Below are 26,283 nucleotides of genomic sequence, written 5' to 3'. Positions count from 1 at the left end.
TCGGCCTCCCAAAGTGCTGGGATTACAGGTGTAAGCCACCATGCCCAGCCTGTGATCTAAGATTCTAAAAGGAAAGGGCAATCTAGAAAGAATGTCAGGCTGCCAAAAATGAAACTGATAATGCAACCTGCATTACCAGGAAATGGGTGTCTGTAGAGGGACCACCTATATTGTGTGGTTATCTAGGGAGCTCTCATAGGTTCAGGGAATTGAGGCACAGGAAGTGATGTGATTTTGAGAGCTCAAGTAGCTGAAATGACATGAAAAACTCACCTGTAAGTAGTTATTTTGGATTTTTTTTCTTCTCTCATGCTAGATTTTAAGTTCCATTAGGATTAAGAACCAAATCAATTTTGTTTGGCTCTCTGTACCTAATGCTTAGCACAATAAATAATACTAAATCAAAGAGGGAATTTATTAGAAATACATAGGAAGCTCTACATGTGGATATTAAAAGCAGCTGTACAAGTACAGGAAGAACTTTAGCTGCATTAACAAACACAATTGCAATTGCTCTATCAGTAGCGTAGTGTGGTGGCAACGAAAAACCCGTCTTTAGTTAGATATGTGGTGTCTGAAATGAAAATTGTTACTACTAAACTGCTTCCGTCCCAAGCTGGTAGGATCTCACCTTTAATGTAGTGTTTGATCCACAGCAGCACACTTAGAAAAGGCCATGGACAAAATGGAGAGAAGAACTCAAATCATGTCACAGAAGCAAATTGAAGGAAATAAGCACCTTACCTTGAAAATGAGAATGCTTTACAAAGCCATAGAGAAAAGGGTTTCACTTTGTTATACGTGTCTTCGCAAAGCAAAACAAGAACCAATGATAGAAATTGCAGAGACAGATGTTGCCTCCTTTTAAGGAAATCATTTTTTTCTAATGAAATGATCTCTCTTGGGAGGCAATATAAGGATCTTACCACTGGAGATTTTTGAGACTACCACCAATTGGATTCTTTGTAGAAGGGATTATAAGTGGTTCTCAATCCTGGCTACATATTAGAATCCTTTTGAGGGCTTTTTAAAGATACCAGTGCTTGGCTCCTTCCCCAGATACTCTGATTTAATTGGTCTGGAATGGGTTTCAGGCACTGGTTTCCTTTAAAAGCTTCTCAGGGGATTTTAATGTGCAGTCAGAATTGAACCCTTAAGCTAGATGGCCAAACCATTAACTAATATTTATTTAGTACTTTCTGTGTACCAGACATTGTGTTAAACACATTTATGTTACTTCCTTTGCATAATCCTTGCAATACTCTGTGAGGTAGGTATCACAAAAGAGGGAATGAAAGATCAAGAGGTTAACCAGGTACAGTGGCTCACGCCTGTAATCCCAACACTTTGGGAGGCTGAGGCTGGGGGATCACTTGAGACCAGGAGTTCAAGACCAGCCTGCCAGCCAAGGCAACATAGCAAGAACCTGTCTCTAAAATAAAAAAATAAAGGAAGAAAGAAAGAAAGTTCAAGAGGTTATGATCTTTACTCTTGGCCACACAACTCTTTTTTTTTTTTAAGATGGAGTCTCACTCTGTCACCCAGGCTGGAGTGCAGTGGTGCGATCTCAGTGTGGCACGTTGGCTCACGCCTGTAATCCCAGCACTTTGGAAGGCAAAGGCGGGCGGATTACCTGAGGTCAAGAGTTCCAGACCAGCCTGGCCAACATGGCAAAACCCTGTCTCTACTAAAAATACAAAAATTAGCCAGGCTTGGTGGCACACACCTGTAATCCCAGCTACTCCAAAGGCTGAGGCAGGAGAATTGCTTGAACCCAGGAGGCAGAGATTGCAGTGAGCTGAGATCGCACCACTACACTCCAACCTGAGTGACAGAGACCCTGTCTCAAAAAAAAAAAAGTCATATACCTATTTTGTACTTTTCTCATATATCATCATATCATCTAGGATCTGCTTACACATGTGTATTCAGTTCCACAGATTTATCCTTGTGTCTGCTCCCCAGTGTTATCCTTACCGAAGGATAAGAATATATTTTAATATCTGATAAAGTATTATATTTTGAAAACATAAAAAATAATTAGCCCATTAACATGTTACTGCAGCATCCAGGCTGCTTGTTGAGAGAACTGTTTTCATATTGCTTTTCTCTTGTGGGATAACTTTCAGTAAGGCTTTTGTTCAAATAGTTATATTACCTATACTTTTATGGCAGCAGGAATAAATAATCCATTTTTTAAAGTTGAAAATAAAACTGTACTGGAAGAGAATTGTCTTTTTCTACTGACCTAATCTTAGAAATTCAACCACCATCAAACCTGGCTCTAAAACTAACAGCAATATTCAACGCTGAGGTCTCACTCTGACAGCCAGACAATTCATTTTGCCCGTGTTTGGTTTTGCATATATGAGATGTTATTTAGAAACCTGTTCTGAAGGTCTTTGCAAGATAAAAATATGTATATACTTCTGAATTTCCTTTTTCTGTATACTTCTAAAACTAAACCTTGGGTTAGGAGAGGTAGGAACTGTTTCCTGCTTACAAATACTAATGGCTCAGTAAGAAATAAAAGATTGAATATCATAAGTAGCCTTAACTTTGGTAAGTCAGTAGCATATTTTTTCTAAAAATTTAGAAACCTTCTCAGGATTCAGGTTACTCTAAGGCATGTTATCAGATTTCTCTCAGTAAGCAACCTGTTATAAATAGATTGATTTATATCAAAATGTATTTTATTGCAAATAATATAGCAAGAATTAATTGAGTATACTTTAAAACTTTCTTAAGAATGCCATTGTGCAGAGCTTTATAGTAATCATCTTATCTAGTATAATGAGACAGCTTCTAGAACTATGAGTGTATTTATATTCATTTTAATGTTCCTTAAAAGTGATAATCATTGATAATATAATTTCATCAAACTGTATACAATGAGATATGTAAGATGTTTACTAGTAATGTAAAATAAAATTTTAAATTTGACGACGTGAAGGAAAATAGAAGTTTTCATAACTTAAAACCATACAAACAAATGCTAAATTTCATTTAGATGGTATGTGTTAACATTGTCAGGGCAAAGTAACTAATTTTGTCACCTTTTTCTGACCCTCTAATTTTTCTGCAAATTTCAGTATTTATCCTCAAATATTACTTATTTTTAAAATATACTTTTGCTTTGACTTACTCTTTATTCAATTAATTATGGGCACTTACTGAAATTAGTTAACTGGCCTGGCGCAGTGGCTCATGCCTGTAATCCCAGCACTTTGGGAGGCCGAGGTGGGTGGATCACCTGAGGTCAGGAGTTCGAGACCAGCCTGGCCAACATGATGAAACCCCGTCCCTACTAAAAATGCAAAACTTAACTAGGCATGGTGATGGGTACCTGTAATCCTAGCTACCCAGGAGGCTGAAGCAGGAGAATCGCTTGAACCCGGGAGGCATAGGTTGCAGTGAGCTAAGATCACGCCACTGTACTCCAACCTAGGCAACAGAGCGAGACTCCATCTCAAAAAATATATCTATATATAGTTAACTGAGCACTGTGTGCAAGACAAATCTCATTAAAAAAAACTCAGTTCTGATCAAAATTTTCATACTCATTCACATTGATTTCTCAGCCAATGGCCTACCTTCAGTTTTAAGAAGTATTCTGACTATAAATTTTTTTTTTTTTTTTTTTGAGAGACGGAGTCTTGCTCTGTCGCCTGGGCTGGAGTGCAGTGGTCGGATCTCAGCTCACTGCAAGCTCCGCCTCCCAAGTTTACGCCATTCTCCTGCCTCAGCCTCCCGTGTAGCTGGGACTACAGGCGCCCGCCACAGATGAGTCCTTAGAGTTTGTTCTAAGAGGCTTCTACGTATTCAGTCAATAATATTCAGGTTCTGTGTATGACCAAAGAACTGGACAAATGTTGGCCAAACTTTCAAGGATGTTTGCCTAATGACACCCCCTAGATTGCAACTGTATGGTGTTCTATACAGCTGTATTCAAATGGACTAGGAAAAAAGCTAATTACACCCAACTTTTTTTCTTGTAAGCACTCCTTCCTTCCCTTTCTCCCTATCTTATTCATCTGTCCATTCTTGTTAATTATTCAACAAGTGTATATTGATCTCCTATAGCCAAGAAATGTACTAAGCTCCAGGGAGGCAATGACGAACAAGACTAAGACCGCTTTATTTTAGAGCTTACTGTCCTGTTATTTTTGAACGTGCATGAAAATTGCAGAGTTTGCTCCTTTTAATTCTAATTTACAGATTTTATTGTTGTAAAGTATTTCAAATACCCAGAAATTTACCAAAAATAATATAATCACGTACCTACTACCTAGATTTAAGACATTAACATTTTGCCATATTTGCTTCAAATTTCTGCAGATATAACCATTAACTTTAAGTTGGTGTATATCTTGTATATATTACCGTACATGTTTTGTATCTTTATTGTATATGTATTGATCCGTAAGAATGTGGTATTGTTTTCTACCAGGCGTGGTGGCTCACGCCTATAATCCCTGCACTTTGGGAGGCCGAGGCGAGCGGATCACCCTGAGGTCAGGAGTTCGATACCAGCCTGGCCAACATGATGAAACGCCGTCTCTACTAAAAATACAAAAAATTAGCTGGGTGTGGTGGCGGGTACCTGTAGTCCCAGCTACTCGGGGGGCTGAGACAGGAGAATTGCTTGAACCTGGGAGGTGGAGGTTACAGTGAGCCAAGATCGTGCCACTGCACTCCAGCCTGGGCAATAAGAACAAAACTCTGTCTCAAAAAAAAAAAGAATGTGGTATTGTTTTATGTTTTTATATTTTACGTAAATGATTTCGTGCAGTACATACCCTTTTGCAATTTTGTGGGGTTTTTTTACTCAACATTGTATTTGAGATATACTCGTGTTGATGCATGTGAAAGTAGTTCATTTCATTGCAGTGCTATATCATATTCCATTTTGTGAGTAAACCAGTTCACTTCTCCATGCCTTTGCTGATATGTACTTATTTCCAGTTGTTTCATATTATGAATGGTAGTTCACTGAGCATCATTACATGTTTCTTGTGTACATATCTGAGTGATTCTGTAAGATGTATACCTTGTAGATGACTTGCTGGATCACAGAATATGCATGTTCAATGTTACTGTACCAAAGTGTGTCTGAAATGACCCTATTGTTTATAAACCTGTTTTAAGTAAGGTGTGGTTTTAAGACCTATTGCTAGGCTTTTGAATTGTTAGCTTATCTGTTAATTTTTACTATACAGTATTTAAATTCTTTCCCTTTTTATCTAAGCAGTGATAGATAGTGGGTGATCTCATTTTTTAATTAGGATTTTATTAATTATCTTCTCATCTATTATAGAGATTTAGGCATAAATGAACACAGTGGCAAATTATACAAGATTTTAAAATGATAAATGAACATATATTTTCTGATACATTGTCAGTTCCCAAATCATTTACTTTTAAACACACTTTAAATTAGTATCAAGTGCTTGATTTTAATAACTACTTTAGTGACATGAGAAATGATGGCACTTTAATTATTTTGCTGTTAAAGTCATAAATTTCACCTAACTTCATAATCTATGTTAAGAGTATTAGCTTAAAAATGTATTTTGAGAAGATTTTACATAGAGATTTAAAAGATAGTACCTTGAAATGGTTTACAGTTAAGCAAATGAAATATCACAGTTACAAGCAGAGCTTTGAGATCTGACTTTTGTAAATGCTAGAACTTTGTTTCCTAATTTTTTTAGTTCTTCAAAGAATTAAGAGGCTGTATTATATAATTCATTTTAGTATGTTTACCTCAAGTACTTTTAGAACTAGACTGTATTTTCGCTGCCACAGATGTATCATGCAGGGAGTATCCTGGTTTAAATTCTGAAGTGCTTTCACTCCTACTTGGTTCACCTTGAAATCGTCTAAAAAGAAGTTGGCACATTATTTTGCGAATGTTACTGGACATCAGGAAATACATGACTGGATCTAAGCAACTATTGAAAGATGAGAGAACCAGCATGATCTCATTGGTTTTGTGAACAATTTCTTTCCAGTAGCAAGACGATACATTTAGCTGTGAAGAAATGTAGATGAATCGAAAGGCATGATAGGGAACAAAACATATAGTAAAAATGATAAGTACAATAAAGGAGTTCCGGGCTGTAGTGGCATATTTACCAGAATTAGGAAATTTTGACCTCCTTTTAGAAATCCTCAATAGATTCTTCCCAATCTTAATATATGAAAGGATTATTAGTAAGAAAATTAGCCAGAACATTACCACAAGAATGAAGTTAAAAATGGCTTCTCCTTTTGCATTATGCTTATCTCTATAATGGAAACACATTGTGGAATTATGCCCCCCTTTCTTAAGTGTTAAAATAATCATAGTTAGGAATCCACCAACAGCAAGCATCCATACTATACAACAGACATAAATACTTTGTTTGGTTGTTATTGCCTTCCGTTGCTGTATAGACCGATTAATTTTTATATAGCGATCCAAACTGATGAATCCAAGCAAAATAATGCTAATGTACATGTTCATATAAAATAGTGTTCCCACAACCTTGCACAGAATCACACCTAGTGTCCACTTGTTTTGGTTAATGTGATACATTATTCGGAAAGGGAGGCAGAAGATGAGTAGGAGGTCTGCAATGGCTACATTAAGTAGATAAATTTGAATGGAATTTCTTTTGCGGTGAATACCCAGAAATACATAGAGGGCGATTATGTTCCCAACCAGTCCCACAATGAAAATAACAGAGTAAGATGTTGTTAACACAGTAGATAGCAATTTTTCATCCATGGGACAGGTAGTAACATTTGGTGTTCCTGAGAAGTTTTGTGGCGGTTGGTCGCTATGACTGGTTATAAAGCTCATTCTGTGGGAGGAGTAAGGCCAGCTGCTGACTGAAGTTGTCGTCATGGTTATGGTGTGACTTCTCATTGTCTTCTGTGGAGATCAAAAAGTGAAAGTGCTAAATGACATATTCCTCATGTGTAGTTCTCATGTCTTCAGATTTTTCCTACAACAGAATGCCAAACATTGAGTCATTTGCTATTTTAATAACAGTTACTTTAACTAAAAGTGTAAATAATAGGCTGGGCCTCCCAGCACACGCCTATGGTCCTAGCTACTCTGGAGGCTACAGCAGGAGGATTGCTTGAATCCAGTAGTTTAAGGCTGTAGTGAGCTATAATTGTGCCACTGCACTCCAGCCTCGGCAATAGAACAAGACCCCATCTCTTTAAAAAAAAAAAAAAAAAAAAAAGACAGTGTAAGTAATAAATGATTTATTTTCAGACATTGTGAGAAACTTTACTTTTATCCTACTTCATCTAGTAATATTAGTGTATCATTAAACAAGCAGCACATAGTGTGGTATCTCATGGAGTTTCATGCTCTAACCTTTCCTGTGGCCATGGCCTACATTCAAGGTCTGTTTCATGTATTATATTAAAACAACTCAATTTATGAAATCATCTTCTCTTAGGGAAGTTCTTATGGGAATAGAGATGGTAGTAAAGAGAAATGACAGCTCATATTTCTCAAAGATGAGCATCAGTTTCTCTAAAGGTCTGCACAGCCATAAGAGAGCTGGGCCCACTGCTGGCCCTGCCCAGCTTCAGAACCACTTTCTGCCTTGACTTTTTCCCTCGTATGTGGCATTCATTCATTTTGACATGTATTGCTACATGGCATGTGACTTACTGTGGCGGTCTCATTCTATAAGTGGGAATAAAGAAGAGGATCCTAAATTTCTTTTCAGCCTAAGACCAAGGTAGGGATCTTAGGGCATGCAATTAACATAATAGACTAAGAGAACATAGCACCTGCAAGGTTACACAGACTCTTGTATCAGTGGACAGGAGAAAAAAGTAACCAAACAAAACCAAGTCAGCTGGCAGCTGCTAGTTAGCCACTCCTAACCTAGAAGCATAGAGTGATAACGTAGATGGGAAACAGCATGTGCAATCCAAGATTTTGAAAGTAACCTGACCAAAGCTTAAATGTGCCCTGGGTTCAATAATTTGAGACTTGCTAGAACCTTCAAAGAGATAATGTTTGAATTCTACTCGTTTGTGGCAGCAGAGAATATTTGCAAAGCTACTTATTATTGGCCCAATGACTGCTGTGAAGAGCTTAGTCTGAGAGCTGGTCACAACAAGTAAAGAAAGCGTTTCTGGAGGTCTAATCACATTTCTCTCTTAGAGTGACTGCCCTATTTCTCTACAGCAGCCACTTAGCAGGGTTAACATAAAGATGCCCAGAGCAAGGTTTTCAAAATCAGACCCAACTAACTTGTGACCAAGGGCAAATAACTTAATCTTTTCTATGCCTTAGTTTTCTCATTTGTGAAAATGAAAAATGCATAAGAAGAACTTAATCCTGGCACATAGTGATTGCCTAATAAAAGTTAGCTTTAATAAACACCTCTTGATTAATCTCATTTTAGTAAATATCTCACACTTGGCTAAGTACTCTGTGGGAAAGGAAGGTGAATAAGACAGAGACCCTATTAGTAAACATTCTAGAGGAGTGGACATTCAAACCCTGACTGCTACCATGCAAAGTGGATTTAAATTACATAAATTAAGTCCCTGATTTGATCTTATACACAGAGAAAAATAGCCTTTCTTAAAGCTCCACCCATAATTTGATTAAGAACAAAGCATTTTGGTAGAGGGTAACATTAAGGTTTAAAATGTTGTAAAGTTGGGGAGCATTGATTCCACAGAAGAGGAACTGGCTGGTGAAGAGGAAGTTATGTAATCCCTGGTAAGAGCCTGTTTCCAGAATTCAGGAAAGTGGAGGGAGAAAGGAAGGGAGCGGGGAAGGACTGAGTCTAGTCTGTCATGTGTCTCAACTGCAGGGAGACAAATTTCAGAAAGTTTATAGAAAGATATAGGCATGTTTCTTGTGATCTTAGATTCTGGTTTTTTTGTTTGTTTGATTTGATGTGTTTTGTTTTGAGACAGAGTTTTGCTCTTGTCACCTAGGCTAGAGTGCAATAGCGCGATCTCAGCTCACTGCAACCTCCGCCTCCTGGGTTCAAGCGATTCTCCTGCCTCAGCCTCCTGAGTAGCTGGGATTACAGGCACCCACCACCATGCCCGGCTAATTTTTGTATTTTTAGTAGAGATGGGGTTTCACCATGTTGGCCAGGCTGGTCTTGAACTCCTGACCTCAGGTGATCCTCCCGCTTCGGCCTCCCAAAGTGCTGGGATTACAGGTGTAAGCCACCATGCCCAGCCTGTGATCTAAGATTCTAAAAGGAAAGGGCAATCTAGAAAGAATGTCAGGCTGCCAAAAATGAAACTGATAATGCAACCTGCATTACCAGGAAATGGGTGTCTGTAGAGGGACCACCTATATTGTGTGGTTATCTAGGGAGCTCTCATAGGTTCAGGGAATTGAGGCACAGGAAGTGATGTGATTTTGAGAGCTCAAGTAGCTGAAATGACATGAAAAACTCACCTGTAAGTAGTTATTTTGGATTTTTTTTCTTCTCTCATGCTAGATTTTAAGTTCCATTAGGATTAAGAACCAAATCAATTTTGTTTGGCTCTCTGTACCTAATGCTTAGCACAATAAATAATACTAAATCAAAGAGGGAATTTATTAGAAATACATAGGAAGCTCTACATGTGGATATTAAAAGCAGCTGTACAAGTACAGGAAGAACTTTAGCTGCATTAACAAACACAATTGCAATTGCTCTATCAGTAGCGTAGTGTGGTGGCAACGAAAAACCCGTCTTTAGTTAGATATGTGGTGTCTGAAATGAAAATTGTTACTACTAAACTGCTTCCGTCCCAAGCTGGTAGGATCTCACCTTTAATGTAGTGTTTGATCCACAGCAGCACACTTAGAAAAGGCCATGGACAAAATGGAGAGAAGAACTCAAATCATGTCACAGAAGCAAATTGAAGGAAATAAGCACCTTACCTTGAAAATGAGAATGCTTTACAAAGCCATAGAGAAAAGGGTTTCACTTTGTTATACGTGTCTTCGCAAAGCAAAACAAGAACCAATGATAGAAATTGCAGAGACAGATGTTGCCTCCTTTTAAGGAAATCATTTTTTTCTAATGAAATGATCTCTCTTGGGAGGCAATATAAGGATCTTACCACTGGAGATTTTTGAGACTACCACCAATTGGATTCTTTGTAGAAGGGATTATAAGTGGTTCTCAATCCTGGCTACATATTAGAATCCTTTTGAGGGCTTTTTAAAGATACCAGTGCTTGGCTCCTTCCCCAGATACTCTGATTTAATTGGTCTGGAATGGGTTTCAGGCACTGGTTTCCTTTAAAAGCTTCTCAGGGGATTTTAATGTGCAGTCAGAATTGAACCCTTAAGCTAGATGGCCAAACCATTAACTAATATTTATTTAGTACTTTCTGTGTACCAGACATTGTGTTAAACACATTTATGTTACTTCCTTTGCATAATCCTTGCAATACTCTGTGAGGTAGGTATCACAAAAGAGGGAATGAAAGATCAAGAGGTTAACCAGGTACAGTGGCTCACGCCTGTAATCCCAACACTTTGGGAGGCTGAGGCTGGGGGATCACTTGAGACCAGGAGTTCAAGACCAGCCTGCCAGCCAAGGCAACATAGCAAGAACCTGTCTCTAAAATAAAAAAATAAAGGAAGAAAGAAAGAAAGTTCAAGAGGTTATGATCTTTACTCTTGGCCACACAACTCTTTTTTTTTTTTAAGATGGAGTCTCACTCTGTCACCCAGGCTGGAGTGCAAATGGCTTGGTCTCAGCTCACTGCAACCTCCGCCTCCTGGGTTCAAGCAATTCTCCTGCCTCAGCCTCCCAAGTAGCTGGGACTACAGGCATGTGCCACCACACCCAGCTAATTTTTGTATTTTTAGTAGAGACGGAGTTTCACTGTGTTGGCCAGGCTGGTCTTGAACTCCTGACCTCATGATCCGCCCACCTCTGCCTCCTAAAGTGCTGGGATTACAGGCATGAGCCACAGCACCTGGCAAGCCACCCTATTCTTAAATGACAGTGCCCAAGGTGGGACTCAGATCTGACTTTTAGAGCCCATGATGCTTTTCACCAAACCTCACTCCTTTTCACATAGGATCAGCATTTTCTTGATTAATATTGAGTTCTATCAGCAGTATTTTGACATGATTCCTTTAACATACACTTTAACAAGTTTAAGAACAGATTATGCCATCTAGCTTTACTTTTTTGGAAAGGGTGTTAATCTTCTTATTTGCTATGTCCATTATTATAAGGAAGTAAATCTAGAGTTTACAGAATCACAAATCGTTCATCAGAATGATTGCCACTACCCACAGAGCATATCTTTTTAAACTTACTTCTAGACCCGATAGCCATAATCAGGATGTCTCCAGAAAGCTGTTAGCACAAAGCACATATCCTGAAACCATTTGCCTCAGCTCTAATCTGCAAGTAAAATAAGTAATAGTTGGACGGTCTGTCAATGAGCGTTTCTGGTTTTGCTTTAGTCTTCAGTTTAAAGAGAATAAAGCAAAGCCAATGCATTTGTTTACATTATAATAGTGGCCATCATTTACAACCATGTTTTAGACAGCTAGCACACAATTATTGATTCACAAATTGACAGCTGGGCACCATGATTCATGCCTGTGATCCCAGCACTTTGGGAGGCTGAAGCAGGAGGATCACCTGAGTTCAGGAGTTCTAGACCAGCCTGGGCAAGATGGTGAAACCCTGTCTCTACAAAAAATATAAAAATTAGCTGGGTATGGTGACGTGTACCTGTAGTCCCAGCTACTCAAGAGCCTGAGGTGGGAGGATCACTTGAGCCTGGGAAGCAGAGGTTGCAGTGATCCGAGATCACTCCACTGTGCTTCAGTCTGGGTGACAGAGTAAGACCTTGTCTCAAAAAAATTTAAAAAGAATATTTTTTTTAAAAAATTGGCTTGGCGCAGTGGCTCATGCCTGTAATCCCAGCACTTTGGGAGGCCGAGGCAGGCAAATCACTGGAGGCCAGGAATTCGAGACCAGCCTGCCCAACATAGCGAAACCCTGCCTCTACTAACAATACCAAAAAAAAAAAAAATTTAGCAGGGCGTGGTGGCACGCACCTGTAGTCCCAGCTACTCCGCAGGCTGAGGCTGGAGAATTGCTTGAACCCAGGAGACAGAGGCTGCAGTGAGCTGTGCATGCCACTGCACTCTAGCCTGGGCAACAGAACAAGAGTCTGTCTCAAAAAAAAAAATATTTTTAATTAAAAATCACAATTAGATTCTGTTTTAAACTTGGTGACTGGTTTTTTTTTTCTCTTTTGAAGTTGGTTGGTACATTACAATGTCATTCACTATATAAGGCTATTTATTGATACTTTTAAATTTACTTGTTTGATATGTTAAGAATTGCTTGTGAAGATAAGAAACAAACCACTGTGTTTACATAGGGGATTAATTTCCCAGTGGACATTGCTTGTGACCCATGTGCTATATTGAAGTGGTCACAATAGTTTTGTAATAGTGGATAATGTTTTTTAAATGTTACGTGGCAAATCCTGTTCACAAGTTCAAAAACATAGTTTAGCGCATTGTACCCTTGCACCACCACCTACTCCTGCAGTTTTTTTTTCAACTGGCTCATGTAGGAGTACTGGACCCAGAGGGCAGGACCCAACAGATTCCACTGTGACTCCAGATGAGCAGAAGCTTTTAAAATGCAGTTTGGGTATGTTTGTGAAAATATCACATTGCTATGTTGAAATACATACCTATTTGGTAATAGTCGCAACCTTTCACCGTTTTTAGTTTGACTTGATAATGACTGAATCTATTCAGGGCATGCTTCAAAATTGCATTAACTGCTGTATGCAAAATGAAAATTGAAAACATATTACTTTAGAAATAATACTATTAGTAATGTGTTAGGTTTTGTTACAAATTTAACTGTGTCCATAAAAAACACATTTTTAAAAATTATTATTTGAACTAAAGCATATTTCGCTTTCTCTCTTATCTAATATTCACCTTATTTACTTCTGAAACACCAAACTTAAATGTTATATGGTTTGGTAATACTATAAAGTAGTAATAATATAATAAAGAAAAGACAGTAATAGAAAATAGGGAGACAGCATAACTTAATAAAGTCAATAAGTTATAATTTATAATACATTAGAAATAAAATGTATTGCATATGAAAATAACTTTTAATTCATGCAAGTAGATCTGCAAATCTTGATGGCAGTATCCAAATGCAGTATCAACAATGTGACTATATTGACAGTAGGAGCTTAAATACCTTGAATGTCTTAAAGTACTTAAAATAACTAAAAAGGCAGTCTCATTTGAAATCAAGGCAGAGGCGTCATTCAAGCAATTTACTCAGTAGTTCTAAAAGCAAAGAACTGCTGACATTACAGTAGCTTTATCACCATGAATCACGTTTCACTTTGAATGTTCAGATAATCAAATTTTAGCTGAAATAAAGGTTCATTTATAGAGCAGAAATCAATACTCACAGTTCAGGTTCGCCTGAAGTAAAAGGAGCTGAACCCCAAGCTTCCCTAGACACTGAGACTCGTCTTGGTTGTGTCAGCTGGGCTCTTCCATCCGGTCGTGGTGCAATTGGTTGGGGTTCTCTTCTTTTTTATGTTCACATGTGGTGGTAGGGTTTTTTCCCCCCCTTTTTTTTTTTTCTTTTTTCATTATGACAACTCGCAGATTCCTTTTGAAAATATTAAAAAGCCCTGCTACCATGGAACAACTTTAAGCTCAACCAACACTGAACTTTAGGAAATTATTTATATCTTCTTTATGAATACCTTCCAACTTGATAATTGTGGAAAGTTTTCCTCCCCCACCCAAAATTTAAAAGCTTTATAAATTCTAAGCAGAAATATGTATTTTCTATTTTTTATAAGAAATGATACATAATATGCTATATGGACTTTCAAAGCACAAGCACTGAATTTCTGTTTCTTTTTGGGTTTGTTTTAGAAATTAAGTTATTCAGATAAAGTGGCATTCCTTTATTGAATTATAATAATATTAATGATGAATTACTTTACTCTTTTTTAAGTTTTACTTCATTTGTACATTATTTTAGCATATTTCCATGTATTCCTTTAAGACCTTTGCTAAAACAATCTTGTGTTATTAGGACTATATGAGATTTCTGATGGTGTTCTCCCCTTTTTATCACTATGATAAACTCTCCCAAGCAAATTAAAACATCACCTGTATTTTAAGCAAAATAATGATGGGATTCTGCAGTTTTGGTTTTGATGCTAGTCCAAAATTTAACCACTATCTGTCCATCTATGTAACTGCTGACCGTGCAGTTTAGTGTTATTTCCCTTTTTTTGTTGCCATTTGAAATGAAGAAGAGTTAGTTTTCATTCTCCCCATAAGTGTTGTCCTGCGGCTTTGTTTACACTAAATACTTGACTCATTGGGCTGTATCTAACATTCTAATTATTTCTGGATATACTCTTCTGAACATGATATTCTCCAGAGCTTTTTGTTTGTTGTAAATATGATATATGGGACAGGATATTTTTAAATTGCTAGAATAAAAATGTTTTGTAGCTCTTACTTCCCCTCAGAACCTCTGAGAAGGAAGGTGGTTACTGTATTGGTCTGGCAGGATTTTCTTTTATTGTGGTACAATATGTAACATTAGATTTACCATCTTAACCTTTTTTTTTTTTTTTTTTTGAGACAGAGTTTCGCTCTTGTCGCCCAGGCTGGAGTACAGTGGCACGATCTCAGCTCACTGCAACCTCTGCCTCCAGGGTTCAAGCTATTCTTCTGCCTCAGCCTCCTGAGTAGCTGGGATTACAGACATGCACCACTATCCCTGGCTAATTTTTGTATTTTTAATAGAGATGGGGGTTTTGCCATGTTGGTCAGGCTAGTCTCGAACTCCTGACCTCGAGTGATCCACCCACATCAGCCTCCCAAAGTGCTGTGATTACAGGCATGAGTCATCATGCCCAGCCCCATCTTAACCATTTTTAAGTGTACAATTCAATAGTGTTAAGCATATTCACATTGTTTTGCAACAGTTTCTAGAAGTTTTTCATCTTGCACAACTAAAACCCTTTACCACTAAACTATTTCTCTCCTCTTCCACTGCCCTTGACAATCATGATTTGTGTTTCATTGATTTTGACTATTTTGGATACTTCATATGAGTGGAATCACACAGTGTTTGTCCTTTTGTGACAGGTTTATTTCACTTAGTGTCATATCCTCGAGGTTCATCTGTGTTGCAGCATGTTATAGGATTTCCTTCTTTTGTCAAACTGCATTATATTCCACTGTATATGCACCACATTTTCCTTATGCGTTCACCTGTTGATGGAGTTTTTGGTTGCTTCCACCTCTTGATTAATGTGAATAATGCTGCAGTGAACATGAGTATGCATATATCTCTTCAAGATCCTATCAGGAATTTTTTAATGACTAAATAGGCATTTACCTATGTGCATTCTATTTCATATAATCTAGTATGAATATATTTTTTTCTATATTATTTTCCTACACCTAAGCCAACCCTTTTCAAAATACTAATTGTTTTAATCTTCAGTTTCCTCATATTGTGACCACATTTTCTCCTCAATGTGAGTCAACACAGCTACCACCAGATTTGAGTATAATCTTTTTCTAGTTATTTCTTTATATACGCCTTTTCCTGTTCATTCTGGACTTTCTGGTTTGTCTCTGTGTTCTTAGCTCATTTTTGATATGTCCTTTTCCCTTCACGCTTCCTCTTTCTCTTGTTGAGATTGTAAGGTATTTATTTATATAAAGATAGAAGTAGAAAAGAATAAATGTATACGCTTGTTTGGTGCCACCTATTACTGATATCACCGTTCTCTTTAAATCCCAACCCCGGTTAAATTCAGCTCACCACCTATTCCAGGCCTAAAATGAAGACTGCTGGATACAAACACTCAAAGATGCTGATTGGTCTTGCTTCAAATTCATGACTATAAACCTCAAGTGGGCCCATGGGCTGCCAACAATCCTGGTGTATTTCCTTAGTCCAGTGGTTCTCAAAACAGGTCCCAAACGAGTTGCATCAACATCACTCAGAAGCTTGTTAGAAATGTATGTTCTTAGCTGGGCATGGTGGCGCACGCCTGTAGTTCCAGCTACTTGGAAGGCTGAGATGGGAGGAGCACTTGAGCCTAAGAGTTTGAGTCTAGCCTGGGCAGCATAGCAAAACCTTGTCCCTGAAAAAAAAAAAAAGAAAAAAAAAAAAGGCTGAGTGTAGTGGCTCACGCCTGTAATCCCAACACTTTGGGAGGCCGAGGTGGGCAGGTCACTTCATGTCAGGAGTTCAAGACCAGCCTGGCCAACATGGTGCAACCCCGTCTCTACTAAAAATACAAACATTAGCCGGGTGTGGTGGCACGCACCTGTAATCCCAGTTACTCAGGAGGCTGAGGCAGGAGAATCGCTTGAACCTGGGAGGCAGAAATTGCAGTGAGCTGAGATCGCACCGTTGCACTCTAGCCTGGGTGACAGTTCGAGACTCTATCTCAAAAAACAAAAAAGAAAAAAATGCATGTTCCTGACCTCATCCCAGACCTGTGAGCCAGAAATTCTGGGGATGGGGCTCAGCAACCTGTGTGATTCTGATGCTAAGGTTTGAGGACCATTGTTTAATCAGTTCATTCTCCTATTCCTTGAAAATACTTTTTCATACCTGTACTCTTCTCAGACTGCCAGGAACCCCCCTCCTTCCTCACTCCCACCTGGTGACCACTTTTTATTTCACCAAGAAAATAGAAGCGCTCGGAAGAGAACTTTATTGTCTTCCAGTGTCCACCTCTGCTAGTATATACAAATGTCTCTCTTTAAGAAACAAAAGCCGGGCACAGTGCTTCATGCTTGTAATCCCAGCACTTTGGCCAGCTGAGGTGGGCAGATCCCTTGAGCTCAGGAGTTCGAGACTAGCCTGGGCAACATGGCGAAACCTTGTCTTTACAAAAAACCACAAAAATCAGCCGGGTGTGGTGGCACGTACCTGTAGTCCCAGCTACTCAGGAGACTGAGGCAAGAGGGTGGCTTAAGCCCCAGGAGTTGGAGGCTGCAGTGAGCCATGATCGTGCCACTGCACTCCAGCCTGGGCGACAGAGTGAGACCCTGTCTCAAAATAAATAAAATTAAAAATTGTTAAACCCCCACAAAAAAGCTCTAGGTACTGCAATGGAATTACCTATAGAATATATTGTTATGTGGAAATTTTGAATATTTGTGCGTATTTTCTTATTTTTGAAAAATTGAAGGATAAACTGAAAACTAATAAAAATAGTTACCACTGGTGAAGAAAAGATTGGGAGTGGGGAAAGAGTGCAAAAGCTAGACCTCTCTGAATAGTATGTTTTACAGTTTGTACTTTAGAACGTATGTACGTGTTTTATATAATTAAAACACCAAATTAAGGCAAAATCTAATGAAAACAAAAGAACCTTGCTCTACTGCAAAGTGAAAGCATAACCACAAGGAGTTATTTTTAGTAACTTTAAAATAGAGTAGGGGTTTTTGTTTTGTTTTTACATAATTTTAGACTTATAGAAAAGTTATGAGAACAAGTACGCGGATTCTAGATACCTTTTACTCAGATTCTCTATGTTAACATTTTTTTTTCATTTGTTTAATCCTTCTCAATCTCTCACTCTTATCCATTTACGTATTTCCTAAAAATAAGGAATTCTTTTACATAGCTGCAGTACAGTTATCAAAATCAGATCATTTATATTGACCTAATATAATTATGTATTCTACAGTCCTTGTTTCAGTTTCATCGGTTGTCCTAGTTATCCTTTATAACAAATCAGAACAAACTGGGCACAGTGGCTCACACCTGTAATCGCAGCACTTTAGGAGGATGAGGCAGGCAGATCACTTGAGGCCAGGAGTTCGAGACCAGCCTGGCCAACATACCAAACCACTGTCTCTACCAAAAATGCAAAAAAATTAGTCTGGCATGGTGGCACGCTCCTGTAACCCCAGCTACTTGGGAGGTCGAGGCACGAGAATCGCTTGAACTCAGGAGGTGGAGGTTGCAGTGAGCAGAGATCATACCACTGCACTCCAGCCTGGGTGACAGAGTGAGACCCTGTCTCAAAAATATATGTGTATTAAAAACAAGATCTATCCTTTCAGTCTCCTTTAATCACTTTAACCTGCAACTGTATTTGAAGAATATAGGCCAGTTACTTTCTAGAATGTCCCTCTTTGGGTTTGCCCAGTGTTCCTTCATGATTAGATTTGGTTATGTACTTTGGCAGGAATACCACAGCAGTGTTGCCAAGTTCTCAATGCATCATATCAGGAAGCACATGCTATCAATCAGTCCCATTAGAAGCAGTGTTAACTTTGCTAGTTTCTGCTGGGTTTCTCCCCTGTAAAATTACTAGTTTCCCATTTGTAATTAATAAGTATCCTGTAGGGAGATATTTAGAGATTACATAAATATCTTACCACTCTTCAAACTTTCACCCACAAGTTAGCATCCTTGATGATTCTTACCTGAATCAGTTATGATAATGAAAACTGCCAGATTCCAGCATTTCTTCTAATTTGATTTTCTACTTAAAACTTTTCCTCTTTCCCCATTCATTTACTTGTTTATTTATTTACATCAGCATAGACTCATGGATTCTTACTTTACTCAGTAGTAAAAGGGTATTTTGACCGGGCATACCTAGTGGGATGTATCTTAAGGACAAAAAGAACCACAAAATCTTAAACAGCATTCAGTGGTGGTGTTATTGATAATGTAGGTATTACTATTATTTTAAAACTCACACACACACACACACATTCTGAAGCACAAAGCAAATGAGTAATTATGTTAGTGTCATTAGGTACCAAGATTACAGTTGACCCTTGAACAACATGGGGGTTAGGGGTACTGATCCCCGCACAGTTGAAAATCCATGCATAACTTTTGACTCCCCCAAAACTTAACTACTCCTGGAAGCCTTACCAATAACATAGTTGATTAACACATATTTTGTGTTATATGCATCAAGGGAGCCTCAAGTGATCCTCCCACCTCGACCTTCCAAAGCACTGGGATCATAGGCATGAGCCACCACTCCCAGCTGGTTTGATAATTATAGAAAGAGGTTTGGCTTTAAAAATGTCAAGATGTCGGGCCAGGCGTGGTGGCTCAAGCCTGTCATCCCAGCACTTTGGAAGCCGAGGCGGGAGGATCATGAGGCCAGGAGATCGAGACCATCCTGGCTAACACGGTGAAATCCCGTCTCTACAAAAAATACAAAAAAATTAGCCAGGCATGGTGGCGGGCGCCTGTAGTCCCAGCTACTCGGGTGACTGAGGCAGGAGAATGGCGTAAACCCGGAAGGCGGAGCTTGCAGTGAGCCGAGATCGCGCCACTGCACTCCAGCCTGGGCGACAGAGCAAAACTCCGTCTCAAAAGAAAAAAAAGTCAAGATGTCAGGATGCAGTGGCACATGCCTGTAGTCCCAGCTACTCAGGAATCTGAGGCAGGAGGTTCGCTTGAGCCCAGGAGTTCTGGGATGTGGTGCATTATTCCCAATCAGGTGTCCACATGAAGTTTGGCATCAATATGATCTCCCAGGAGGGGGGTACCACCAACTTGCTTAAGGAGGAGTTGGCCCAGGTTGTCAGCGGAGCAGGTCAAAACTCGCTGATCAGTAGTGGGATTGTGCCTGTGAATAGCCACCGTGCTCCAGCCTGGGCAACAGGGTGAGACCCTCACCTGTGAAAATAAATTAAAATTAAATAATGTCAACATAACAGGAGGATCAGTTTTTGTCAACAAAGAGGCAGCAGATGAGTTCTCAGATGCCATTCAGAAAATTATTGAAGAGGAACAATATCTGCCTGAACAGGCTGTTAATATGGATGAAAAGTGCCCTATTCTGGGGGAAAAAAATGCCACAAAAGACATCCATTAATAAGGAACAGAAGCAAGCACCAAGATTTAAGGCAGGAAGGGATACGCTAACTCTAATAAGCATAGTCCTGATATAATTCCAGCTGCATTTGCGCAAAACAGTAGAGTCAGCCTATCTGCCTCACTTGAGGCCAGGAGTTTGAGATGACCCTGGGCAACATAATGAGACACTCTACCCAAAGAAAAAAAAAAGTTTGTAATTAGCCAGGCATGGTGGCACACACCTGTAGTGCCAGCTTCTCTGGTGACTGAGGCAGGAGGATCGCTTGAGCCCAGGAGTTCAAGGCTACAGTAAGCTATGATTGCACCACTGCACTCCAGCCTGGGTGACAGTGAGCCCCTGTCTCTTTAAAAAAAAAAAAAAAAAAAAAAAAAAAAAAAATTTATCAAACCGTCTTTTGCCATCATTGCATTCTCCAGCTTTTAGATCCTTTTTTTTTTTTTTCTTCCCTGAGACAGTCTCGTTCTGTCGCCCAGGCTAGAGTGCAGTGTCAGCCTCTTGGGTTTAAGCAGTTTTCCCGCCTCAGCCTCCTGAGTAGCTGGAACTACAGGCACGCGCTACCATGCTGGGCTAATTTTTGTATTTTTAGTAGAGATAAGGTTTCGCCATGCTGCCGATGCTGGTCTCAAAGTCCTCGACTCAAGTAATCTGCCCACCGCAGCCTCCCAAAGTACTGGGATTATAGGCATGAGCCACCACACCTGACCCCTTCACCTTCTTTTTGCTTTAAGTTGCCATTTCGCTTTTTCTCAAATTATGTTAGAATCTATAGATATACCTTTCTTATATTAGTCCTGCACCCACATAAAAGCTGCATTTTCAGTACTACTTAAAAAGGTATTTCACAAAAAGTGCAAGATTTTAGCACTTACTGGTGTAGCTGCAGGAGCAGCTTCATGAATTTCCTTTTTTTTTTTTTTTTTATATATTACAATGGTCCTTATATTGGATTCATTTATCTTGAGATGGCAGCCAATTGCAGTTGCAGACCTCAGTCTACAGTACATATCAAGCAATTCAGCTTTCTTTTTTTTTTTTTTGAGATGGAGTCTCACTCTTATCACCCAGGCTGGAGTGCAGTGGCGCGATCTCAGCTCACTGCAACCTCCACCTCCCAGGTTCAAGCAGTTCTCCCACCTCAGCCTACTGAGTAGCTGGGATTTACAGGCGCCTGCCACCATGCCTGGCTAATTTTTATACTTCTAGTAGAGATGAGGTTTCACCATGTTGGCCAGGCTGGTCTCGAACTCCTGACCTCAGCAGCAGCCTACCTTTTCTTGTAATGTCATGACTTTCCTCTGTTTCTTAGGAGCACTTCTAGCATCACCAGTGGCACTTTGTATGGATCCTGTGGTTTAGGGTATTGCAGTAAACACAATGAAAATAATATGAGAACTGTGAGATCACTTTTACTGTGATATGCAATTTATTGGAGATATGAACTGCTCAAGCAGAGATAAGTGGCATCACACACCATATTAGGTGAATACTCGCAAGACTTGAGCTCACTGCAACAGCAATAGGAGGGAGCTGTGAAATTATTACAGTAGCATAATGTGTACTACAGTTAATTTTATGGTTATGATTTAATACTGCATCTTTGCGTTTGTTCACATTTCTCTTGACTGTGAATGGCACCATTTACAGTCTGTGTAGGTGTAAGCTTTGATACATTTTAACTCTTTATAATAGATTTGTGTACCTTTTTATGGTACTAAATAATTAGTATCTAAATATATTTTATGCATTTATGATACAGCTTTTTCTTAATTTTTTATTCCAGAAGTCATCCTTCACCTTTTTCTTAATTTTTAAAATAGTTCTAGGCAACATGGTTGGTCCACTAGTTTTTTTCAAATTGTTACGAATCTCAAAAAAAAATTTTCAATGTATTTTATTGAAAACAATCCATGTATAAGTGGACCCACACAGTTCAAACCCATGTTCAATGGTCAACTGTACTTGCCAAATCAAAGAATTAAAGTAAAAACGCTATAATTGAATAGGAAGAAATACCAGTATGAACTTGTGGTTTGTTTGTTTATTTATTTATTTATTTATATATTGAGACAGAGTTTCACTCTTGTTGCCCAAGCTAGAGTACAATGGCATGATCTTGGCTCACCACAACCTCCGCCTCCCGGATTCAAGCAATTCTCCTGCCTCAGCCTCCTGAAGTAGCTGGGATTACAGGCATGCACCACCGCACGCAGCTAATTTTGTTTTTTTAGTAGAGACGGGGTTTCTCCGTGTTGGTCAGGCTGGTCTCGAACTCCCAACCTCAGGTGATCCTCCCACCTCAGCCTCCCAAATTGCTGAGATTACAGACGTGAGCCACCGCACCCGGCATGGTTTATTTTTCTCCTAAAAAAAATGCATTCTTTTTCAGCACTGTCCACTGAAAAGCCAAAGTAATAATAACCCAGTAAAAATAGTATGCCTAGTACCCACATCACGAATTTATTTATATTTTTTATTTTATTTTTATTTTTATTATTTTTTTGAGACAGAGTCTCACTCTGTCACCAGGCTGGAGTGCAGTGGCGCAATCTTGGCTCACTGCAACCTCCGCCTCCCAGGGTTCAAGTGATTCTCCTGCCTCGGCCTCCCAAGTAGCTGGGACTACAGGTGCATGCCACCACGCCAGCTAATTTTTGTATTTTTAGTAGAGACAGGGTTTCACCATGTTGGCCAGGATGGTCTCGATTTCTTGCCCTCGTGATCCACCCACCTCGGCCTCCCAAAGTGCTGGGATTACAGGCATGATCCACTGCACCCAGCTAATTTTTTTGTTGTTGTTGAGGGAGGACAAGATCTTGCTCTGTCACCCAGGCTGTAGTGCAGTGGTGTAATCTTAGCTCACTGAGTTCAAGTGAAGCTACTGCCTCAGCCTCTCAAGTAGCTGGAATTACAGGCGTGTGCCACCACGCCTAGCTAATTTTTGTATTTTTAGTAGGGACAAGGCCGCCCTGGTCTTGAACTCCTGACCTCAAGTTATCCACCCGCCTTGGCCTCCCAAAGTGCTGGGATTATAGGCACGAGCCACCGCGCCCAGCCCACATCATGGATTTAAATCCTTTTTCGCACTAAAAAGAAACAGGGCTACTTAAGAGAAATGGCTGATTCCAGATCTGGGCAAGAAATGGACGTGACAAGCCTGGAACATCCTCTTGTGACTGAAAGCAAGGAAGTTATCAGACTCCTGGAGTCTTACAAAAATACAAAAGAACTGACTTAAAAGGGCTCCCACTGGCCTAAAATGGGACAATTTGAGCACAGAAATTTGTAAGGGCAGCAATTGATTAAAACACATTAAATATATAAAAATCTATACGTTCATAAAAGAAAAAAAGAAAAAACCTCATCAGTCACCTTTGGAGGTTGCCTAGAAACTAACTTGGTATTCTGGAAATAAATTATAACAGCTTTATTCATAATATCCAAAAACTAGAAATAGCCCAAATGTCTGTCAACAGGAGAATGGACAAACTGATATATTCATACAATGGAATACTTATGCAATAGTAAAAAGAAATGAACTACTGATCACAACAAAGTGGATGAATCTCAGAACATGCTGAATGATAGAAGCCTTACATCAAAGAATACATACTTATGGTTTTGTGTCTATCAAGTTCTAATATAGGCAAAACAAACCTATGGTGAAAAAATATCAGAGTAGTGGTTTGCACTGGGGAAGATGGCAGCAGAGATTGAATGGGAAGGGGATTCAATCAAAAGAGAGGGAGGTTTGTGGGATAATGAATTTTTTTAGGGATTTGGGTTACACAAATGTATGCAGTTTATCAAAACCCTAATGGTACACTTCACAGTATATACATTTTTTACCTTAAACATAACTTTACTTTTTTTTAACTTTTTATAGAAGTTTTAAGAGACAGGGTCTTGCTGTCACCCAGGCAGGGGTGCAGTGGCACAACTGCGGTTCACTGCAATCTTAAGCTTCCTGGCTCCAGTGATCCTCCTTCCTCAGCCTCCCAACTTACTGGGACCACAGGTGCACGCCACCAAACCTGGCTATTTTTTTTTTTTTAAGCAGAGGCATAATTTTAAACAAATATTACATTTCAATGATATGTGTGCTAAGGTGTAGTAAAAAGTAAGATGGATAGAAGGATAAAGAGATAGACATTTGATAAAGCAAATGTAACAATATTTAATTGTAGAATCTAGGTGACTCTTTACAATATAATGCTTTCTATTTTCTATATGTTTGATAGTTTTCATAACAAAATGTTGAAGAAAACCTCCATCTTGGAACCTCTAATTATGGGTCTAGGCATCAACATCCACTGATATCATTGAGTGAAAAGTTGATGGTGAATCTTATAATGATGGGCCAGGCAGGCAACACCTAAACCCACTGCTCAATCCTGTCACTGAAAGTAGGATAGCCAGGTTCTGTGTTCTTCCTGATGCAATACAGTAGATATATCACCTATGAAGTATTAGTGCATAAAACTAAAATTGAATTTGAATCTAATCAAGATTCTAGATCTAACTACAAATTTACAGAAAATACAGGAGAGTAAAGAACATTAAATAATACCATGTGGGTACCATTAGCCAAGTACAGATTGTGGGGGATTCCACAGGAAAAATTACCCAGTATCTTAACAAATCAATGGCATGAACATTGAAAAAAAAAAGCATAAGGAAGGGGATCTGTTACAGAGTAAGAGACACTCACAAGACATAGTCATCAAATGCAATGTATAGACCTTGGAGCCTGTCTAGAACTAACCAACCGTAATAAGACTTTTCTTCTTTTTTTAGTCTCTTCTACTCCTTCAAGTTACTGTTAGAGAAAAGACACTTTTGAGACAGTCAAGGAAAACCGAATGTGGACTGGGTATTAGATGATACTAAAGAAGTATTGCTCATTTTTTTGGACTTAATAATGATATTATGGGTTTTTGGTTTTTGTTTTTTTTTTTTTTTTTGAGATGGAGTCTCACTCTGTCGCCCAGGCTGGAGTGCAGTGACACGATCTCGGCTCACTGCAAGCTCCACCTCCCAGGGTCACACCATTCTCCTGCCTCAGCCTCCCAAGTAGCTGGGACTACAGGCGCCCGCCACCTCGCCCGGCTAGTTTTTTGTATTTTTTGTAGAGACAGGGTTTCACTGTGTTAGCCAGGATGGTCTTGATCTCCTGACCTCGTGATCCGCCTGCCTCAGCCACCCAAAGTGCTGGGATTACAGGTGTGAGCCACTGCGCCCGGCCCGATATTATGGTTATTTTTAAGTCATGTGTTAGACATACTGAACTATTAACAGGTTAAATTACATTTATGTTAAAATACTTCTGGGGACAAAAAGTAAACAGTTGGGGATAGGAGAAGCAAATATGAAAGAATGTCTTTGTTTTGGGGTTTTTCGTTTGTTTATTTTTGTTTTATTTTTGCCTGGAGATGGGCAAGCTGCCCATACATACCAGCAGGCCAGGGGAGGAGCTGAAAGAATGTCAATAATTGCCAAAGCTGGGTGATAGATACATGGAAGTTTATTAATCTATTTTCTCCATTTGTAAATGTTAAAAAGAGGCATCCTCAGCTTCACACTTTCTTCTACATCCCATTTCTCCATTTTTACTACAGGAAGACTGTGAAAGATAATCTGTATTTACTGTCGCTACATTATCTCCTCCCATTCTCTCCTGAACCTAGTCCAGTGGGGATTTTTGCCTCCATCATGCCACCAAAACTACTCTTATCAAGGTTACCAGTGACTTCCAAATTGCCAAATCTAATGGTCAGTTCTCAGTTCTCATTTTAAATGACCTTAGTAACATTGATTACTACTAATCATTCCTACTTGAAAAAGTTTCTTCGCTTGATTTCAGGATACCAAACTGAGTTTCCTCCTGCTTCGCTGTCTAGACCTTGTTTTCTTTTCTAGATTTTTTCATCTTCTGACCCTTCAAATATTGGTGTGCATCAGGACTCAATCCTCTGACTCTTCTCTATGACTTCCTAAGCAATTTCATTCATTACCTTGGCTGTAAATATCATCTATGTACTGTTGATTCCCAAATTTACACCTCTAATCCCAGACTCCCCTTAATCTCATCTTATAAAATCTCACACTCAATATGTATGAAACCAAATTCTTTTTCTTTTTTTTTTTTCCTTTTTTATAAAATAGAGATGGGGTTTTGCCATGTTGCCCAGGCTGGTCTGAAACTCCTGGGCTCAAGCAGTCTTCCTGCCTTGGCTTCCCAAAGTGCTAGGATTACAGGTGTGAGCCACCACACCCAACCTGAAACCAAATTCTTTTTTTTTTTTTTTTGAGACGGAGTCTCGCTCTGTCACCCAGGCTGGAGTGCAGTGGCGCAATCTTGGCTCACTGCAA

At 39.2% G+C, this 26,283-nt stretch overlaps 2 protein-coding genes across 10 annotated transcripts in view; one reads left to right on the top strand and one right to left on the bottom strand.

The window, feature by feature from the left end:
* Positions 1 to 26,283, top strand: part of CASK (calcium/calmodulin-dependent serine protein kinase (MAGUK family)) — a 428,292-nt gene that overhangs the window by 248,336 nt on the left and 153,673 nt on the right. The gene's annotated exons all lie outside the window — the stretch shown is intronic.
* Positions 5,269 to 13,579, bottom strand: GPR34 (G protein-coupled receptor 34). Of its 6 annotated transcripts, none has more exons than XM_011942457.1 (4): positions 13,468 to 13,539; positions 12,718 to 12,810; positions 12,068 to 12,183; positions 5,269 to 6,992 (listed from the first exon to the last, which is right to left on the bottom strand). In XM_011942457.1, exon 4 carries the CDS (start codon positions 6,911 to 6,913, stop codon positions 5,768 to 5,770), a length of 1,146 nt encoding a protein of 381 aa, XP_011797847.1. In that variant the 5' UTR covers positions 6,914 to 6,992; positions 12,068 to 12,183; positions 12,718 to 12,810; positions 13,468 to 13,539; the 3' UTR covers positions 5,269 to 5,767. The 6 variants fall into 6 exon arrangements, with proteins under 6 accessions (XP_011797847.1, XP_011797857.1, XP_011797823.1 ...); XM_011942467.1 differs by lacking the exon at positions 12,068 to 12,183 and adding an exon at positions 9,804 to 9,932 and having other exon boundaries at positions 13,468 to 13,491; XM_011942433.1 differs by lacking the exon at positions 12,068 to 12,183 and having other exon boundaries at positions 13,468 to 13,579.

This window comes from Colobus angolensis, unplaced genomic scaffold (genome assembly GCF_000951035.1).
Source record: "Colobus angolensis palliatus isolate OR3802 unplaced genomic scaffold, Cang.pa_1.0 Scaffold103, whole genome shotgun sequence".
In the NCBI taxonomy this organism is placed as follows: Eukaryota; Metazoa; Chordata; class Mammalia; order Primates; family Cercopithecidae; genus Colobus; species Colobus angolensis.
This window is presented reverse-complemented; position numbering and strand designations above follow the sequence as displayed.

Coding starts and splice junctions, on each gene's coding strand:
- GPR34 (XM_011942433.1), bottom strand. CDS start 6,913: ATGAGAAGTCACACCATAACCATGACGACAACTTCAGTCAGCAGCTGG.